Source organism: Nicotiana attenuata, unplaced genomic scaffold, assembly GCF_001879085.1.
Source record: "Nicotiana attenuata strain UT unplaced genomic scaffold, NIATTr2, whole genome shotgun sequence".
Taxonomy (NCBI): domain Eukaryota; kingdom Viridiplantae; phylum Streptophyta; class Magnoliopsida; order Solanales; family Solanaceae; genus Nicotiana; species Nicotiana attenuata.
Window position 1 is genome coordinate 61,133 of NW_017670506.1, and position 22,079 is coordinate 83,211.

The 22,079-nt window shown below is 36.6% G+C and overlaps 2 protein-coding genes across 2 annotated transcripts; one reads left to right on the forward strand and one right to left on the reverse strand.

Moving 5' to 3' along the window:
- The first annotated feature begins 12,871 nt into the window (after positions 1-12,871).
- On the forward strand, positions 12,872-13,759 carry LOC109240335. Its single transcript, XM_019406962.1, has 4 exons — positions 12,872-12,898; positions 13,000-13,088; positions 13,253-13,446; positions 13,539-13,759. Exons 1-4 carry the CDS (start codon positions 12,872-12,874, stop codon positions 13,757-13,759), a joined length of 531 nt encoding a protein of 176 aa, XP_019262507.1.
- Positions 13,760-14,648: 889 nt separating this feature from the next.
- LOC109240340 lies at positions 14,649-15,901 on the reverse strand. Its single transcript, XM_019406965.1, has 3 exons — positions 15,698-15,901; positions 15,459-15,578; positions 14,649-14,886 (listed from the first exon to the last, which is right to left on the reverse strand). The coding sequence occupies exons 1-3, from the start codon at positions 15,815-15,817 to the stop codon at positions 14,767-14,769; spliced, it is 360 nt and encodes a 119-aa protein (XP_019262510.1). The 5' UTR covers positions 15,818-15,901; the 3' UTR covers positions 14,649-14,766.
- Positions 15,902-22,079: the final 6,178 nt, after the last annotated feature.

Sequence of the window (22,079 nt, forward strand, 5' to 3'; positions counted from 1 at the left end):
GGTTAGACTCGTGAGAGTATGAGGATTTTAAAAATGTAAATTTTACCTGATTCCGAGACGTGGGCCCGGAGGGCATTTTAGTCATTTTACCTAATTTCGCGTATTAGCTTAGAATTTATTTGTACAATCAGTTACTTGAAGTGTTATTTACATTATGCAATTGAATTGAATAGATTTGGGCCATTTGGAGTCGAGTACTCGTGGCAAGAACGTGGTTTCGGGTTGATTTTTGAGCCGGTTCGAGGTAAGTGGCTTGGCTAACCTTGTGTGGGGGAAACTCCCCTTAGGATTTGGTATTATTGATGTTTGAAATGCCTTGTACGTGAGGTGACGAGTGCGTACTTGTGCTAATTGTTGAAAAATCCGGTTTTCATTAAGTACTTAGAATTGTATTACTTTTCCTGTTTATACTACTTGCAATTTAAGCCTGTTGTTAGCTTAGGGAAGCATGCCGAATTGACTTAATTGCTTATTTGCTCCACTGCCTTATTTGCATTATGTGCAGCATGCTAGGTTAGAAATACCTGTTTTACCTTGGTATGGAATTTGAATTGAATTGTGTATTCTTCGTGTTGTTGTTGTGTATTTATATTTGGGACTACAAGATGGTATCTTGGGAGATCCCCGGTTGTTATCTCTGCGTTGAGCTGTATTTATTTCCGTGCTTATTTTGTCTCTATTTAAGTTGTTGTTGTTCTTCTATCCCGTGTTACTTCTTACTGATAACTGGGGATTTTGATGTGTTTCATGCTCCTTCTTGCTTACGCTTTGATTACAAATTCTTACAAAATAGTCCCAAAAGGCTCATAAATTATGCTTGATTGCAGGTTTGATCAACAAAATGACGGGATGTAAAATATCAACTCAAAAGGAGTGAAACCTGCACAAGTATCAAAGACAAAGACAACTCAGGACAAACTAGCTTAGTGCGGCCGCAATCCATTCTATGCGGTCCGCACTAGGGAGATTCAGAGACTGGTTTTTCAAGGCATCAAAGCATTGCGGCCGCAGTAGATATTGTGCGGTCCGCACTGAAGACACCGCGGCCGCACCACCGTTCTGTGCGGTCCGCGGAAGAGAAGATCAGAGAGATATAATTTACCTAGGTTCAAGCCAGCGCGGTCCGCGGTCATGTTTGTGCGGACCGCAACAGAAACCTCCGCGACCGCGGTCCGCGGAGCCTGAGTTCAGAGAGCCAAGATTTCAAGTCCAAGAGCCTAGTGCGGCCGCAGTCCATTTTGTGCGGCCCGCACTGATCCCGTAGGGGTATTTTTTTCCAGTTTTTCCAGCTTAGTATAAATAGAACCTTTTTCCATTTTTAGGGTATCAGATATTTTAGCACTGTAGCTGCGCTCGTGAGAAGACCTTTCTTAGCTATTTTGGGCATCTTTACGTAGTTTTAATCATTGAAACTTTGTATTTACTTTAGTAATTAATTAATATGTCTTTCTCTTCATCTATTTCTCTGATTTTATCTTCAAGCATGAGTAGCTAAACCCATTAGCTAGGGTTGTGGCTCAACACTAGTGTGGGTAATTGATGGGTGTTGTAATTTATGGTTAGATGATCATGGGTGTTTGTTATTTGGGTCAATTTTATGGTTTAATTTATGAATTAGTGGTTGCAAACACTAGTTTGTGCTAAGTTGACCTAGGCTCTTCTTGAGAAAGAGAGCTTAAGTCTCCAAAATTGACCCAACAAGGAATTGGGATGGACTCAAGATATTTGATAGTCCCAATTAAAGGGTTAAACCTCGAGAGAGTAATTACCCGACTTGAACCCTAGTTGCTCAGGCAAATATGCATACCCAATTGGTCTCGAGAGAGTCAATTGGGCAAAACCACTCTTTCTACCGAGAGGTGTAGAGTGGGTAGTATTGAGCAACGGTTATAACATATTTCCCCAATCATATCAATCGTGCCTTAGATGCAATTACCCGTCAATTAGCCACCTAGGTGAAGGTCACTACCCTAGTGCCCTCTTAAACCATTATATACAACTTGTAGCAATTCTAGTTTAGCATAATCTAGCTGCATTTATAGTTAGTAGTTGATAATAGTAGAATATAAAGAAAAAGCAAAAATTATGAGAAGATCAATTAAGAACACACACGCAATCCTAAGCTGAATAGATACTCGACTCCAATCCTAACTCTCTGTGGATTCGATCCCGACCCACAAATCAGGTAAAAGCTATTGCGACCCTCTCTCGCTACTTTTTAGTGGTGCAGAGTTGGCGGCGATCATTTACTGTTGCACTTACTGAGTACCACCGTGGAGTACTCTTGCCCTTCCTGCACATGTTTTTCATGTGCAGATCCAGGTTCTTCCAGTCAGCCTTATCACGCTTGAGGCGAGGCGCTTTGTAGAGACTCCGAGGTATATCAGCCGCGTCCGCAGACCGAAGAGTCTCTTTCTATTTCCAGTACTAGTATATCCTTTTCTGTATTTTTCCTTGTTGGTAGACATTCTGGAGTTAGAGCTTATTATGTAATCTCTTAGCTTGTAATTCATGGGATTTCGGGTTTTGTGAATTGTTCAGTTGTTGAGATCTTGTGTTGGTACATGCCGAACGACATCTTAAACACTTTTATAGTTGTTTATCTTCAGTTTTTATTTGTTTTTCCGCATTAAGTTCCTTTTTCCGCAAATTGTTAGGCTTACCTAGTCGTAGAGACTAGGTGCTGTCACGACAGTTCACGGAGGGCGAACTTGGGTCGTGACATATATATATATATATATATATATATATATATATATATATATATATATATTCATCACTTTTGGTTTAAGCGGTTATATAAATAAATATTTAGATTAATTTTATTTATTTATTAACAGGCATATAACTTCCATTTCATTATGGCCAAATACATATACATCCCATTCAACTTGGCACCATTTTTTATTTTGGCACTCTATCTCTAACTTGTCCCATTTTGACCCTCCAACTCTATTTTTATGTTTCATTTTGGGCCTCCAACTCTATTTCTTATGTTCCACTTTAACCCAAAAGCTGAAACCAGTGCAAAAAATATAGCACGTATGTATACACAAATCTGAGGTGTAATAAATATCCAATTAAATGTTACCACCTGGTTTTTTCATCCATGTCAAACAGGTCTATACTAAAATACCTGAACCCGACTGTATTTTTTCATCCACTGTTGCTCCATCTTCATTCTCAAAGTTCCAAAGCTTTCATCTGTCGATTTCATACCTGGCCATCCAGAAAATTTCAAACTTTTGCAATGTTATTGTTCGTTTATTTATTTTGAATTATTTTTTCTGGGTTTATTTCATCCAATCTTGAAGTTTGAAGTGAATCCATGTCTCAAAGAAAATTATTATTTCATAGTGGAATATATTTGTTCTTGTTGTGACGACCCAAAGGGTCATCACTGGATTTCTCTCTCTTTTTCCGTGCTTTCGAGGCCTTGAAAACCTCACCTTTAGTTGCCTCGATTTGCGTGCACAGTCCGGGCGCGTAGCCGGAAAGATTATATGTTAAATTCTGTAAAAAATTTCAAAATGTGGCTTTAAAATGATTAAAGTTGACTTCGGTCAACATTTTTGGTAAACGGACCCGGACCGGTGATTTGACGGTCCCGGAGGGTCCGTAGAAAAATATGGGACTCGGGCATATGCCCGGAGTCGAATTCCGAGGTCTAGAGCCCGAGAAAAGAATTTTTCTATGAAATTATTTTTCTGAAATTATTAAGAAAAATGGAAATGAGAATTGATTAAAAGACTGTGGTATCGGGCTCGTATTTTGGTTCCGACGCCCGGTACAAGTCTTATATATGGGTTAAGCACTTTCTGTGAAATTTGGTTGAAATCGGACGTCATTTGACGTGTTTCGAACCTAAATATCTAAAATTTGAAGTTTATGAAGTTAGAATGAAAAATGATGATTTTGAGGTTTGATTCCTCGTTTATGATGTTATTTTAGCGATTTGATCGCTCGGTTAAGTTCGTAGGATGTTGTTGGATTAGCCTGTGTGTTTGGTTAGGAGCCCCGAGGGCTCGGGAGTGATTCGGAGGTGGTTCAGAGTGGTTTTGCACTTAGAAATATAGCAGATTTTCTGCAATTTTTGCACAGGCCTTTTCTTCTTCGCGATCGCGGCCTTAGGCTCGCGTTCGCACTGCCCATGGTGTTCCCTTTCTACACGTTCGCATCTCCATAATCGCGATCGCGTAAGTCAAGTTCAGGACCCCAGAGACTTCCTCTTCGCGTTCGCAGTCAAATGTTCGCGAATGCATAGACTTGCTGCTTCCTCCATCACGTTCGCGTGGCCTTTTACGCGTTTGCATAGAACAAACCTGGACCCCCCAGCATTTCCTTCTACGCGTTCCGTTATCTTCCACGCGTTCGCGATGACCTGCCTAGTTTACCCTTCGCGAACGCGGTCCCCTTCCCGCGAACGCGAAGGGCATTTTTGCCCAGTGATTTTTAAAGCTCAAAAACAGACCAGTGACGGGATTATTCCCAAATTTCACACGAGCTCTTCTTCTCCACAGCCCCTAGGTGACTTTTAGAGCGATTCTTCACCAAAGCTTCTTGGGTAAGTATTTTCTAACTCGTTTTCTTCATTTTCTATCATCATTTATCAAATTCCTAGACCTAAATCATGTAACTTAAGGTGTAAATTGGGGGAAAAGGGTAGAATTAGGGCTTTTCAATTTTCTTTGATTTAGACCTCGTTTTGGGGTCGAATTTGAAAACAAATTGTATATTCGGGCTCGTGGGGGAATGAGTGACATGGGATTGGTTCGAACCTCGGGTTTTGACCAAGCGGGCCCGGGGTCGATTTTAGAATTTTTGGAAAGAAAGCTTAGAAAGTCATATTTAGGCATTGGGTTTAGTTTGTTTAGCTATTATTAATATTGTAAAGTCATTATTTCATAGATTTGACCGAGTTGGAGCCGAATTTGAGGGGTAAATCTATACTAGAGGCTTGAGTTGAATTTGGAGCATTTGAGGTAAGTGTTTGATCTAACTGTGGCTTGAAGGAATAGGATTAGAGTGTTATTATATGCTAATTGCTAAATGATCGAGTACGGTGTATAGGCATGGTGACGAGTATCTATACACCGGTGTCTAGCATGACCGTGGGTCCTTGTATGTACTTATCCTGATAATGTTATGACTCTTCTATGTTAATTGATGAATTCTATGCAATGTGAAGAGTATGAGGACTAATTATGAATTGTAAATTCTTTGGAGCGTTGGCTCGAATGATAAGAAGACTATTGAGTAACAAATGAAAGAAATAGAAAGTGATATGATTAATCCCTTGCCGGGATGGTTTGAGTATATTGATTATCTCCCTTGACGGGATGTGAAAGTATTGTTGTTGCTCCCTTGCCGGGATTTAGCTATTAATTGTGTAATTCCCTTGCCGGGACATTTCTTATTATTTGTTTATCCCCTCGCCCCGTTTGGTTGTGACTACTGTTTGGGTGAGGAAGAGTGATAATGCACGAAGGGTCATTCCGTGCCATGCTTTGATTATATTTGCACGAAGGGTCATTCTGTGCCATGCTTTGATTATATTTGCACGAAGGGTCATTCCGTGCCATGTTTTGATTATATTTGCACGAAGGGTCATTACGTGCCATGTTTTGATTATTTATGCACGAAGGGACATTCCGTGCTCTGATTTGATTATAATTGCACGAAGGATCATTCCGTGCCATGATATGAGAGTTATGTGAGGGAAAGCACGAAGGGTGATGCCGTGCACTTTATTTGATTGCTTTTGGTGAGAATGAGAGTAAAAGCACGAAGGTTGATGCCGTGCAACTGTTGATTTTCCTGCTCTCATTAATTATTGTTATTGCCCTGTTTCTTACTTAAATTGTTGACTTTATATCCGGACTGTACTCCCCCATAGTATGCTCCCTCCCTCTTAACTGTTTAATTTCTTTGTTCTTTCCTTTTATTGCATATATATATTGAACTGCACAGGTTGGTTTGGTAGTCCTGTCTAGCCTCGTCACTACTTCGCCGGGGTTAGGCCAGGCACTTACCAGCACATGGGGTCGGTTGTGCTGATGCTACACTTCTGTGCTCTTTTGCACAGATCACGGTACCGGAGCAGCATTTGGACCACAGCAGTAGGATATTGATCGGGAGCTGACTTCAGTCCAGGGACTTACGAGGTAGCCTAGCTGGCGTTCGCAGGCCGAAGTCCCTTTCCATGTTTTCAGTTTGTTTTCATTGTACCGAGACAGACATTTATGTATTTCTATTCAGACTTATTTGTAGCACTCTTTAGTAGTTCGTGAGATAGCGACACCAGTCTTGGATAGAGAAATGTTAAACTTCCGCATTTTGGGTTTTCAGTTATCTATGTTTTAAAGACTTCCGCTTTAATTTAAATGACTCGTTATATTTATATTGTTCTTGTTGAGGTGAAATCAGGGAATGTTTAAAAGGTTTGGCTTGCCTAGCTCCGATAGTAGAAGCCATCACGACTCCCGATGGTGGGAAATCCGGGTCGTGACACTTGTGGATTTCAAGTTGAACTGTATGTATCATGGACACTAAAAAATCCAGGTCGGCGCTTTTATAGGTGTAAATTTGACAGAGTAAGTAAACTATTTTCGAATTTTATTTTCAGTGAGGAAGAAGCAGACTTAATATTTCCTAAATACGGTCGGGTTCAGGTATTTTAGTATTGACCCGTTTGATATGGATGAAAAAATCAGGTGGCAACATTTAATTGGATATTTATTACACCTCAGATTTGTGTATACACACGCGCTATATTTTTTGCACTGGTTTCAACTTTTGTGTTAAAGTGGAACATAAAAAATAGAGTTGAAGGGTCAAAATAGAACAAGATAGAGATAGAGTGCCAAAATAAAAAATAATGCCAAGTTGAATGGGTTGTAGATGTATTTGGCCTTTTATTATAAAGAGTGATTTTATTTTATGTCTCACACAACTTATATTAGTTGTGTGAAGCCTCTTTTTATCTCACATATTTGTGGACTCATATCTTACACATCTGGGTCCACAAAAATTCTGGGATCACACAGTTGTGAGATAAAAAAGAGCCCTCACTTAACTAGTGTCAATTATGTGAGGCACAAAATAAAATTTTTCTCCATTATAAACAATAGTGTACAACTGTCTTTAATTTCAAATGTCTCATTGCAGGACACAACTGTCTTTTTCCTGAAGAATATATGCATGAAAAATTGAAAATGTACTCTTCCCAACTGTCTCTATCTGTGTACTCGGTAAATGCTGCTTGTAGTGAAGTGAGAAATCTCGAGCAAATTTATGAGCTTTAGTGGTTGGTGAATCTTTATTTATTTCTTTTTCTAGTTTATTACTATGAAGTACAAGGTTTCTGTCCCTTCTATGTTTGGCACTTTGGCTTTGGAAAGATCAATGTTTGTCCCTTATAAACCGGGGGAGTATTATTATTTGTTTTCATGTTTTAATAATGGATACTCCCCCGGTTTATAATACATGACTTTTTTTGTCTTTTTATGTTTGGTTCAAAATATGTGACTTTTAACATAACCAAAAAAGGTATTAACTTTATTTTTTCAAACTTTACCCTTGTTTACAAATTTCAATATATCAAGTTAACAATATGTTAATTTTAGTTAAGGATAATTTAGTCAAACTATCTTTTTTCTACAAGTTAGTATTTTCTTAAGGGGTATACCAATAGCCAAAAAGTCACTTATTATGGACCAGAGGGAGTAACGATAATAACAACAAAAAACTATTGGAGTCCTACCAATAGAGTCTGGGGAGGATAGTGTGCCTGCAGACCTTACTCCTACTCTTGAAAAGTAGAGACATTATTTCCGGTAGACCCTCGGCTCAGGAAGATAAAAGAACAATAGAAACAAGCAATGGATGACTTATTAGTCAACATTTATGGTGATCCCTTCAAACAAGTGCAAGCTTATCGCCAAATGTCTTTTTTATTACGAAGACCGCGCGGTCCGCAAAATCTTATCCAAGAGATGTTTTTGAGTTTTAGTATCATAAGCATTTCGTTATAGGATTATTAATCGAACATTATAAGACATGGTAGGAAGTATTCCTTGAAACTTCTTTCTGGAAAAATATATGATAATAACCAGATATATGTAATAATCCGACCGGTCGTTTCGAGAGTTGTAGCCCCGTTCCCCTATTTTACTGCTTCTTATGTACTCTACACCTATTATATGACTTACCGCGTCAGTTGGTTCGGGTCCGGAGAGATTTCGGAATGAATTGAGACACTTAGTCTCATAATGGAAAGCTTAAGTTAGAAAAGTTAACCGGATATTGACTTATGTGTAAACAACTCTGGATTTGAGTTTTGACAGTTCCGTTAGCTCCGTTGAGTGATTTTGGACTTAGGAATGTGTCCGGATTATGATTTGGAGGTCCGTAGTAGAATTAGGCTTGAAATGGCAAAAGTTGAAATTTTGAAAAGTTTGGCCGGGAGTGGACTTTTTGATATCGGGGTCGGATTGGATTTCCGAAAGTTGGAGTAGGTTCATGGTGTGTTGTGACTTGTGTGCAAAATTTGAGGTTAATCGGACGTGATTTGATAGGTTTCGACGTCGTTCGTAGAATTTGGAAATTTTAAAGTTCATTAGGCTTGAATTGGGGTGCAATTCGTGTTTTTGATGTTGTTTGAGGTGATTTGAAAGTTCGACTAAGTTCGTATGAGGTTTTAAAACTTGTTGGTATGTTTGGTTGAGGTCCTGGGGGCCTCGAGTTGATTTGGGGGGTTAATGGATCAAGTTTTGAAGTTGAAGAGTTGCTGAAGAATTTTAACTGCTAGTGTAATCGCACATGCGGAGTGGGCACCGTAGGTGCGAGCCCGCAAAAGCGGGAAGGGAGTCGCAGAAGCGGGCAAGGAAGAGATGAGCAGATGTCGCATGTGCGAAGATTCTTCCGCACCTGCGTGGTCGCAGAAGCGGGGTGATAGGCGCAGATGTGGGTGAGTACGTAGGTGCGATAGTCTGTTCCGCACCTGCGATTGCACAGATGCGGTCCAAGGCTCGCAGAAGCGGAGGCAGCTAGGTAAGTGAAGTCCGCAGAAGCGGGTCCGCAGGTGCAATAAGCGGCCGCAGGTGCTAAAAGCTTGGGCAGAATATAAACGTTGGGTTCTGAGGGTTTTTCTTATTTCTTGATTGCAAACTCGAAATTGGGCGCTTTTTTAGAGAGATTTCGAAGGGATTCTTGAGGTAAGTCACTTGTGGTTAAATTTCTTTAATAATTATGTTTTTCCATTGATTTCCCCACCTAGTTGGTGTGTTTTTGAGGTGTAATTTAGGATTTGAGGCTAGGAATTTGGAGAGTTGATTTTGGGGATTTGAGTGTCGATTTGGTGTCGAATTTTGATGAATTTGGTATAGTTGGACTTGTAGTTGAATGGACTTTCGAGTTTTGTGACTTTTGTTGTATTTCGAGACGTGGACCAGGGGGACAGTTTGAAGCCGATTTCGGATTTTGATTTATAATTTTGTATTTTCTTGTGGAATTGATTCTTTAGCCCGTATTGATTATATTGTACTGCTTGTGGCTAGATTCGGGATGTTTGGAGGCCGATTTGAGAGGCTAAGGCGTGTTGGAGTAGAGTTTTGCTCGGATTAACGTAATTAACACTTCTAAACTTGGTTATGAGGGTTCAAAACCCCGAATTATTTGTTATGTGATTGGTATTGAGGTGACACACATGCTAAGTGACGGGCGTGCGGGTGTGCACCGTGAGAATTGTGACCTGGTCGATTCCATGGCACTGTATAGTGGTTCTATCTTGTTGATATCCGTGTTTTCATCATGTGATAAAGTAATTGAGCTGTCAATCATGCTAGAGATCATGTTTAGGCTATATGTCGGTACTGTTGGAACCCAGAGTGGTCGTTTCTTGCTGTTAACTTACTGATTTCATTGATATTTTGTACTCAGTTACATTCATTCATTTCATATCATATCTCAGTCTCTGTTGTTATTTATTGATACATCATATCATCATGTTGGGGCTAGTTTCATGACATTGTGAGCCCATGAGAGAGACTAGAGAGATTGATGACTGAGTGAGGCCGAGAACCTGATTATGAGTGACATATATGGGATCGGGCTGCACGCCACAGCAGTTATACTGATTTATGATAGCGCTTGGGCTGAAACAGCCCTACGGAGTCTGCACACACCCCTAGTGAGCGCAGTTGATATTATTGAGGGATGGATCTTCCCTGAACATGGATCTTGTCTGTAGCATTATATATCTGGAGATGGATCTTCTCCACGGGCTGGATTAGCCCTACTCAGTACTGGTGACTGATGGTCAGTGATGTATATATTCCGGGATTGATTTCCTTGGGTCATATGTGTCATATACAGTACCGAGTGATTGAGTATTTGAGAGTGTGAGCACATGAAGCTGTCAGCATGGTGCATCACATACAGCATGTGCATTGGAATATAGAAGTAGAGGAGTTATATTCTTCATATCATTCAGAATTGATCTATTTTACTGTTTTGAGTTATCTATTGAACTTGAAAGCATGCCTACGTTTCTGCAATGCTATTTCTATATTGAACTGTGCCAGTTGAGTTCGTCACTACTTTCAGTCCAAATGTTGGATTTGTTATTTATTGAGTTGGTTATACTCATGCTACACCCTGCACCTCGTGTGCAGATCCAAGTGCTTCCGGTCACAGCAGCTGCTGAGTGAGGAGTCGGGATCTCGGGAGACTATCGAGGTAGATGCATGGCATTCGCAGGCCTTGACTCTCCTTCATTATCTTCATTTGTATTTCAGGTCTTATTCCTTAGATATTGTAGTAGACTGTATCCCGGTATAGATGCTTATGTGCTCGGTGACACTCCGATTTTGGGAGAGAATTGTATTGAGTTGCGAACTTATTTCTGCTTACAAAAGGTTTTCTTTTAATATTAACTGCTTCTGTGTAATTTTCAAAGCTTTTATTTGGTTGAATTGGTTGAATAGTTGGCTTGCCTAATTCCACGATAGGCGCCATCACGACGGGTGGTTTTGGATCGTGACGATACGGTTCTCTAGTAGTAAAACCAAGAACTAAAGAAGACATTTAAGAGACGAGAAAAACAGAAACACACCTCTTTTCCCTTTTTTCTCCATTTCCATCTTAAAGTTCTATGCACAATACACAACCTTTAAAACACTTCGTGACTAAATGTAAGTTTTTTGATAATGTATTACTGAAATTAAATACAGTGATTTGTTTTTCCTTGTGTTTTTTTTTTTTTTTGATATTTTGTCTCGAACTATTTATTTTTACTTGAATAGAAATACAATTTTAATACTTCTGTATAAAATAACGATTAACTTATGAACTTTATATAGGGAGAAATTCAAAAATAGTCAGATTTACAAGTGGTCGTTCAAAAATAGCCCAGTTTTAAAAGTAATCGAAATCTAGCCACTTTTCATGTAAAGATAAATCTGAGCGAAAACACTATTCAAAACCCGGAAAATACGCCAGTATATTATGCTGGAGTTCCAGCATAAGTATACTTGAACTCCAGCATATTATATTGGAGTTCCAGGATAAGTATGTTGGAACTCCAGCATAATATGATGGAGTTCCAGCATAAGTACACTAGAACTCCAGCATAATATACTGGAGTTCCAGCAAAGTATACCGGTCCAGTATAATATGCTGGAAGTTCATACACAAGTGCTCGAATCTCCAGTATATTATGCTGGAACTTTCCATGTGTTGGAGTTCCAGCATAATATGCTGGAAGTTCATACACAGGTGCACCGAACTCCAGTATATTATGCTGGACCGGTCTCTGTTGCAGTAAAATAGTGGCTATTTTTCATTGACTTAGTAAACGCTGGCTATTTTTGAATGACCAGTCCGAAAACTGGTTAGACCGTACTATTTTTACCTTTATATAAGCACTTCCTAATGGTTGAAGGTGCAAGTCTAAGTAGAATATTAGGCTAAGACCATGGCCCATACAACACCCATTAGGGCTTGGACAAGGAAAACTAGTCCATGGGCCTAAGCTGGGCAGTTCTGAAATGAAAAATATATATTTTTAGTCGCTTCAAAAAATAATAGCTTATAAAATATAAGTGTATTTTTTGTATATATGTAAATTATATACATATATATATATATATATATATATTTATATTTATAAACCTTTTGGTAGCGAATGCAATTAATTCGGCTGGTCGGCCAATTTTATATTTTGGCCTACTGAAATTCTGATTTATCCCAAGCACGATTTCTCTATTTTGCCTATATTTTTGTGAATAATACTCCACTATCACATTTTGGGTAACATAATTTAATTGAGTCCATTGTCATAGGACTTGAACGCATAGCAATTCACTGACCTTATTTATCCCATTCATAGACTTGAGGGTCGAGCCGTACTGAGTCTAATCGAGCCGAGTTTGATCGAGCCCAATCCATTATTAAGCAAAGTTTGAGTCGAGTCTAATCGAATATTTTACAGTATCAAGACGTGCTGAGCCTAATGTTACAGTTCCGTAGCAAATTCATGCCAGGTATATCAACCCTGATATGATAATTCGAAGACATAAAGTAATAATATGTTATGATTAATTAAATTACACTTAATTCGAAACCTCAACTATGTACAGACCTGTCAACTGCACCTCAGTAACCTTAATTCCTAAAGTGAAGAATCCTTCTTCAGTAAAGGAATTTAGGCCCATTTCATGTTGTTCTGTACTTTATAAACCGATCTCCAAGATCCTAACCACCAGATTGCAGAGCGTGATGGGTGACCTCATAGATTATAGCCAATCAGCTTTTGTGCCCGGGAGAATGATAAGTGACAACATTATCTTAAGTCACGAACTAGTAAAAGGATATGGAAGAAAAGGGATCTCTCCAAGATGTATGCTAAAAGTGGACATGCAAAAAACATATGATTCACTGGAATGGAAGTTTATTGAACAAGTACTGATACATATGAACTTTCCTAATTTGTTCATACAGTGGGTCATGGAATGCATAAGTTCAATTCCATACTCTATTGGCATTAATGGATGGCCTACGGAGCCATTTGCAGCTAAAAGAGGATTGAGGCAAGGGATCCTATATCCCCCTTCCTTTTTGTTCTTGCTATGGACTACTTTTCCAGAATGTTGAAAGGACTGAGTGAACAACCAAATTTCAATTATCATCCCAGATGCCAGAAAATGAATTTGATACAATTAGGCTTTGCTGATGACCTATTATTATTCTGTAGGGGTGATTTAATATCAGTTCAGATGCTTTATGACTGCTTCCAGGAGTTTCCTCAGGTATCTGGTTTGATAGCAGATAAAGAGAAAAGCTCTATCTACTTTGGAGGGGTGAGAGATGAGACACAAAGGGCTATAATGGAGATGATTGGGTTCAGTAAAGTGGAGATACCATTTAGATATTTGGGTGTACCACTCAGTACAAAAAGACTGTCAATCAAATGCCAACCTTTATTGAAAAAATACTAGGAAGGATTACAAACTGGACAACAAAGTTCCTTTCCTATGCAGGAAGGGTTCAGTTGATAAAAAATGTTCTTTTCTCCATTCAGATTTACTGGTCGCAGATTTTTGTTCTGCCTACTAAAGTGATAAAGCTGATCGAAGCTACATGTAGAAGATTTTCTTGGACCGGAGGGGTGGAATTGACAAAGAGAACATTACTTGCTTGGCAGAAAGTATGTTATCCTGCTAGTGCTGGTGGACTAAATATCCTAGATATAGCTATATGAAACAGAGCAGCGATTAGCAAGCTATTATGGAACCTATGTTGTAAAAAGGATAAAATCTGGGTTAAGTGGGTTCACAACTATTACATCAAGGGTGGACAAATTTGGGGTGAAGTACCTAAACAAGCTTTATGGGTAGTGCAAAAAATTGTAAAGATACAAAGTTATGTCCAGCATTCCGGGATCGTGGAAGAAGACTTAAAAAGCATGACAGCCTTCTCAATCAAGAAGTTGTATCTAATGATGAGAGGTGACTTTCCAAAAGTTCAGTGGAGGAAAATGGTTCAACAACTATGGATCTCCCAAATGGATCTTTATCTTCAGACTAGCAGCTCATGGGAGATTGCCCACAAAAGATAGATTGATGAACTGGGGAATTGTTGACAATCAAATATGTCCATTATGTGCTTCTCAGACAGAAAGTATATCCCACCTATTTTTCCAATGTGAAGTTTCTGCACAGGTATGGAATAGTTTGCTGCAATGGCAACAAATTGCGAGAAAAAATATGAGTTGGCTAGAAGAGCTGAAGTGGGCAGGAATCCACGCCAATGGAAGAAGTCCGGGTGCTGAACTCTATAGAATGACCTTGGCAGCATGTGTATACCATCTATGGATTGAAAGAAATCAAAGGGTCTTTCAAGCTAAGTATACTGGCCATAGGAGCATTGTTAGAAGAATCATCCAAGAAGTATTCTACCGAGGATCGCAAAGGAGCAGACTAATTAAGGAACTCGATAAGCTGAATTTTTACCCTTAATAGCTTAGTCTGTGGAGAGTAATTAGGGAGGATTGGTTGTTATAGTTGCTAGGAGTGGCCTGTATTTTTTTTTTTTTTTTTGGTTAGTGAGAACTCATCCCTAGACTTTCCTTGTTATTTGTACTTACTGCCTTTGGTAATAAAATCTTTTATTTACCAAAAAAAAAAAAAAATTACACTTAGCATAATATTCTTACATTGATAGTATATAAGACTTAAAATTCAATACAATTAAGGATAATTAGTAAAGTCATTTGCCAACGACTTTCTTCTTGATGTCATTTGCAGTGTCCTTGACTTTATCCCATGCACCTTTCTCCTCTTGTTCCGTTGCCTTTTCTAGTGTCTTCTTTGCCATCTCTGAGATTACCTAATTAATCAATATAACATCGCAATAACCATAACTTATTCTCCATAATAACGGGTAAATAAAAAAATTATCCTATATTGAGTCCTTTTATAACCAGTGATAACTTCATACACGTTGAATCTTTTTCATAATTTATTTACGAACACATGTCATGCAAAGGACGAAGCTCGGTCAAATTGAGTAGTTTTTGTCCAAAGTCCAAATCATATATGTGTGAAATTCATTGAATATATATTAATTTAGAATTCAATAAATTACAGGGATTAGAATCTCGAACCCATAAATTTCAAATTCAGACGCCGCCTCTGTACTTATGCACCTATTAAAAAAAGGGCAACCCGGTGCACTAAGCTTCCGCTATGTGCGGGGTCTGGGGAAGGGCCGGACCACAAGGGTCTATTGTATGCAGTCTTACCCTGCATTTCTGCCAGAGACTATTTCCACGGCCTGAACTCGTGACCTCCTGATCACATAATAGCAACTTTACCAATTACGGCAAGGCTCCTCCTATGCACCTATTGATTTCATATAAATATCTGATGCAGATAAGTTAGATAGCTGAAAAGACTTACATTTCCAGCACTAGAAGAAACTGTCTCTTTGACAAATTCGCCCACACTCTTCACTTCTTTAGCCCCTTCTTTCACTGCCTCTGCTGCTTCTATTATCTTTTGGCAAGTCTCTTTATCAATCTTAATTTCCCAAAAAAGGAAGCAAGAAAATGTTCACATTAATGTTAATATATAGATTTGTCAATATTTAAGAAGAAAAATAGAGTCTAAAAAACTGAAATAAATATTGTAAAACTCACTTTTTCAGAAGGTCTTGTGGCACTAACAAAGTCTCTACAAATCCATACATTTCCAGTCACAATTATTAATCTAGTAGAAATACAATTGGACATGGTGGCTATAACTTTCAAATAAGCCATTTTTTTCTTTTTCTTCTTGATTTGGTAATTCTTAATTTTGTTTGCTCAGGCCAAAGAATGAAGTTGAAGTTTCTTTTTTGTTTTATTTCTACGTTATTGCTAGTAGTTGTATAAAATTGGAGGTGGAAGCAAACTATGAAACCACCTGTCTCTTTTTGAGGGTTTTGTTGCGAAAATGGAGATAAATTTTCTATGGTTAATAACTGTCAGCTAACCTTTTGAAGAAACAAGATTTATTTTATTTTATATTTTTGATAATTGTAACATTGTTATAACAAAATTGTATTTATGGTGAATGCCTATATTTAGAGAGATTCTAGGGTTCATTGCTTGGTGGCTAAGTCACCCTCTCCCTATAAATAGAGGGTTCTATTCCATTGTAATTCATCTCAAATCAATAAGAATTCTCTCTCCCTACTTTTCTTTGCAATACTGTTCTTCTTCTTTTATTGTTTCATAACACGTTGTCAGCACGAGACTCTAACCAATTGAATAGAAGCTTTGGGATTGAGCATAATGATTGTCAATTATTCCATGAACTTCCTTCATGATTAAATTCTGGATTTAAGGTAAGTATTTTACTGTATTTTTCTCTTTTATTCTATACTTTGATTTTAAATACAAGCAAAGACAATAAAGTTTGATTATAACTCTAATGGAGTTTGTAAGAAATAATAACCACCTGAAGTGGTAAAATTTCTATGCCTCGCCACGATCAAATTCATGTATGATTGTGGGCAAAGAATTGAAAACCCGTCCCATTGAATTTGCTCCATTCTATTTCCCTTAAGAGAATGTGATAGCAGTATGTGATAAGTCTGAAAGAAGACAAAATTATTACTATGAATGTATCAATGGATATGGACGTGGCAATAGACGAAATTATAATCGTCATCATTTGTGGTAATGAGAACAATAAGGATTCTCAAAATAATCTTTCAATCTGTGAAAAATATTTGTCATCGATTTGACATGAGATTTTGTAAAGCACATATAGATGATTATGGTCCATTCATGATGTGAATGTGACAACATCTAATTTATGAATACATATTCATTCTTCAAAGAATATGAACGTGCTAGTGGTAGTGAATATACCGCACTCACCTCTAAAAGGAGGTTTGAGATGATATAAGAAAATAATATCATTATTATGGCATGAATGGTCATTGGTCACGTACCTATCGTACGCCAAAATATTTTGGCATTATGATTGTTAAAAGACAACGGTAATGCAAGAAACAGATTTTGCATATAATTTTGACCATAACCATAATGGTATAACTTTCTCTTTAAAAGAGATATTCACCATATAGGTGTTGATGAATATGTGGTACTACAAAATTAATTAAAAGCTCTGCAAGAGCCAATTATACTATTTTGGAGAAACACAATTAACTACCAATAAGGTATTGTGTTGTAGTAAGTCTCAAAGAAACTTATTCAGTTTCCAAAGTATACGCGAAAGCGGTGATTATATTGAGACTATAAATAAAGGAAAGATTTAATATCTTCTATTACTACAACTTGTAGCGGGCTAATGTGTATGTGAAAAGCTACCCACTTTATTCTCCAATTTGTACTACATAAACAAAAGAATACCACAATGAAGTGGATATTTATTGATATAAAAACCCATATCATAATAAACTTGGAGTTTATTCATTATTGAACACATCATGGTGTAAACCTGAAGTTTATCAATATTGATAATTTATCCAGTTGGCATAATTGGTTTAGCCATGTTAATTCAAGTATGATGTGCAAAAATAAAAGAGAATTCACATGGGTAAATATTAAAGAACTAGAAAGTTCTTTACGAATTCTCTTACATTGCTTGTTCTCATTAATTAATAGACCAACTAAAATTGGGATCGAATCCCATGAATGCTGGAAATATCAAAGGTGAATATGGGCTCATTCACCTGCCATGTATACCACATAAGATACATCTATGAGATGGTTACATGTGCGATTATTAATAACCCGCAAGATGGTGTTTGCGAGGTAACTTGCTCAATAATTTGATTTAGAGCATAATTTCCAGATTTTTTATTCAAGATAGTTCTTCTTGATAAGTTGGTTTACATCACAGTTGGTTTAGCAAAATAATTTATTGAGTGCCTCCACTTAATAGCTAAACTATTGCTTATGAGAACAAAGTTATCTATATCAGTTTGATATAGGTTATATACGAAAGTATATTACATTCTCGCCTCACAAGTGGTTTCAGGGTCAGGAACCAAATAATTCTATCTCATTATTATTGATGTGCGGTGTATATTTTGATTAACACCATAACGCACAAAGATGGGTTCTCAAAGTTGAGGAAACAAGTTAGTTTTTCTAACATGAGGGGGAGACAAGATACAACAGTTGAGAAAAAGTTACATGGAATGAATTATCATTTATACATCTAGATCCCCGAATAAAATAATATGAACTTGAAGTTCATAAAAGGATAATTCATGTGCAATTTATTGCAAAGCATGCCAGACGCATTTGCTGACCCAAAGAAAGTAACTATATTCTCATTGCAAATGCTCCTATTAGAATAAGTCCTAGAAGGACAAAGTCTATAGTACGCTTAAAGCATATAGACAATTCGGTTTCAAATAAACTTCTTGATAAAGAAGATGGGCAAATGATCAAATGATTATAATAAAGGAGGCAAGTGATCTAGAAGATCACATGACATAACACTTCATAAAATCTCAAGAGAGATTCAGGTACCTAAAAATATGAATGAAGAGATCTCTATGTTATGTCTTTATGAAAAAATATTGAAACTGATATAAATGTTTGTCGACGACATCTATGATAGCGCTAAATATATACATATGAGGATCTTAAGTCTGAAGAAACAATTCAAATAAAATTGGTTTCATATGAAAGCCATGTAGTTTTGAACATGTAGTTCAAACACTTGAAAGTATAAGTCAATGGTATGTGCAATCAGTTTTCGATATCTTATATGTCTAGCATGACATGAAAACTTGATATGCATCTAAAGTCTATTATATGGATTATATGACTTAACAATCCCTGAAGGATTTAAATTGCTTAAAGCATATAGAATTCATGGTCATGAAGTACTACATCCTCAATGCAATTTGTGCACAAATGTATCTTGCTATAACTATATGCATGATAATATGATAGCAAGAGTTTTCACCTCTATGTGAAGATACTGAACTGACGATTCCAACAAGATCATATGAAGACAATCCATCTCTATCAAGAATGATGATTTCAAGGTGCAATATATTCATTCAAGTTAATATGGCTGATTTGTTTATCAAATATCTACCAAAGATCTTTTGAAGATGGTGCACAAGATTGGAATGCAAATGCTTAAGGATATGAAGTGATGCTCTCATGAGGGGGAGTTAATACGCGTTGTACTCTTTTTCCCTTACAAGGTTTTGTCCCACTGGGTTTTCCTTGCTAGGTTTTTAACGAGGCAACCAAAAGGCGTATTGTTAGATATGTGTACTCTTTTTCCTTCTCTAGAATTTTTTTCCCACTGGGTTTTATTTAGTTAAGGTTTTAACGAGGCACATTATCTGTTGAATAGACATTCAAGGGGGAGTGTTATAAACAGAATTGTATTTATGGTGAATGTCTATATTTAGAGAGATTCTAGGGTTCATTGCTTGGTGGCTAAGTCACCCTCTCCCTATAAATAGAGGGTTCTATTCCATTGTAATTCATCTCAAATCAATAAGAATTCTCTCTCCCTACTTTTCTTTGCAATACTGTTCTTCTTCTTTTATTGTTTCATAACAAACATTACCTTCTTTTGTTGTTGTTGTGAAAATCGTTTCTCCGTTCCAATATCACCTGAAAAATCAATTTCTTTCTTCCTACTTAGGCTATATATACTTTATAGAGATTTTTACATTCCTATGCACTATATGAAACTATATTACCCTCCCTACTCAAAGTTTATTGTAATTATATTTTATATACCCAATTACCATTTATGTACATTTTAAGGGAATTAATGATAATAATTAGTGTCCTAAAATCATTCTAATGTATCTTCCACTCCCCCCACGTTTCTCTCTCCACATCTCACCCCCTTCTCACGTATCTTGCACAAGAGAGCAGCAATTCCAACATTGAACAACCATTAAAAAGCTTTGAATCAATTTAATGCTATGAAACTTAAAGCTTTGAAGTTCATTAACTGATGGTTCGAAGATCAATCAACAAAAATATTTATTATTTGTTCAAAGTTTTGTAAGTTCACTGCAATATTTTGCACGATCTAGCTAGTCACCTACACATTCGAAGTCAGAGAAAAAGTTTAGCTTTTTGTTTCGTTTGTTTCCCTTTAATTCGAATTTGGGTTTTCAAAAAATATTATTTGTTTGAATTGGGTGTTGTTGCAAAGAATTGGGATTCTCTCTACGTCTCTCTCTATCTCTCAATCCCTAATTTCAGTAATGTAAAGCAAAGGAAAAGAGAGCAGCAATTCCACCATTGACAACCATTAAAAAGCTTTGAAGCTTTAAAATCGAAGGTTTTCAAAAACCATTATTTGTTTGGATTGGGTGTTGTTGCAAACAATTGGGAATATAGTTTGGAGTTTATATCTCAATTTTGCGGGTGTTTTGGTGAAGATTAAACTTGATTTTGGCTAAATTTCAGATTGAAACTCGAAGAAGAAAAAGAAGAAGAAGAAGAAGACATGATATACATTATATTTACGAAATTGTAGTAAAATTGTAGAAAAATTGTATTCTGTTATTTTTATATATATTTTTTATTTAACTATTGTATGAAAGTTGAACAATATTGTATAAAAATTATATTTAAGTTGTATGATATTGTAGTTGTATATAACTGAGTAGAAATAATGTATGAAAATTGTAGATAAGTTGTATAATATATAATTAGTTGTATGAAATTTGTTTTTACTATGTATAAATCAGATACAAAATATACAAAAGACATATTGTATAAATTTTGTAGAAAATTTGTATTTAAGTTGTATGTTATTGTAGTTGTATTTAACTGGGTAGAAATAATGTCTGAAAGTTGTAGATAAGTTGTAGATAAATTGTATAAAATATAATTAGTTGTATGGAATTTATTTTTACTATATATAAATCAGATACAAAATATACAAAATACATATTGTATAAATTTTATATAAAAATTGTATTTAATTTTTATGATATTGTAGTTGTACATCATCACACCTCCTATTAACAAACCAAATAATATTTGTTGGGTCCCTACCTCACCTCTTTTTTTTTTCTTCTTAATTCCACATTTCACACATTTTCTTTGCTTTCCGTCAATTTGACTTTTACTAGTGTTGATTTGAGTTGTGTCTTTTAATAGCTACATTTGTTCTGGCTAGAACTTTTGCTCTGAGTAAAGGATAGTTCTTCAGTATAAAACACGACTCAATTACAATATTCGGAAAAAAATTTAAATTTGAAAAAAGAGAAGCAATGAGATGAAAGAATTGCTGCATAAATAGTGCAAAAGGGGCAAAAATATTCTTTATGTGCGGTAACAACTTCTGAAGCAAAGCGCTCTCTATTCTTCAGTTTCCAAAATTTATAGTTTCATCATTTTGAGCACCATATTATCCATCAAAAGGACGACCAGATTCAGACCTCGAACTTCAAAAGAACTCTTCCCTTTTCAGAAGTATTTCAAGATTGGCTCTTTCAGTAGTTGTTTTTACTGCAGTGCCCATTAATTAGGCGATATCATTTCTGGTTCATTGCTTACAAAAAGCAGAGTGTGATTAATTTATGGTTCTCATCAACGCTTGCAGCTTGTGGCCTGATAAGATCAAAATATAGTCCATTTCACAATAAATCACATAATAGGCAAAAGATAAAAAAATGCTGAGAAAGAAACTCAGAGCAAAAGTTCTAGCCAAATATTGATTTCAGTGTTTGGGAATTGCGGTTTGTGAATTGCCGTTTGTGAAAAGGGTGGAAGATGTGGAGAGAAAGATGAAAGATGAGAAAAAAAAAGGAAAAGGATGTAACTAAATCCCTTGATTGAAGGCACTAATAATGAATTGGGGAGCCTTTTAATGTGTAATATATATATTTTGTAAACAAAACTTGTGTAGGTTTGGTAAATAACAAAACATGGATATTTATCGTAATAAGGTTTCAAATAGTGTATAGGAATGAAAAAATCCCTATTTAATAATAGGGAAAATTTCACATAAGAACAACTGGGCTCCCTACTTTTCAATTCTATAGCCCATATTTTAATGTACAAC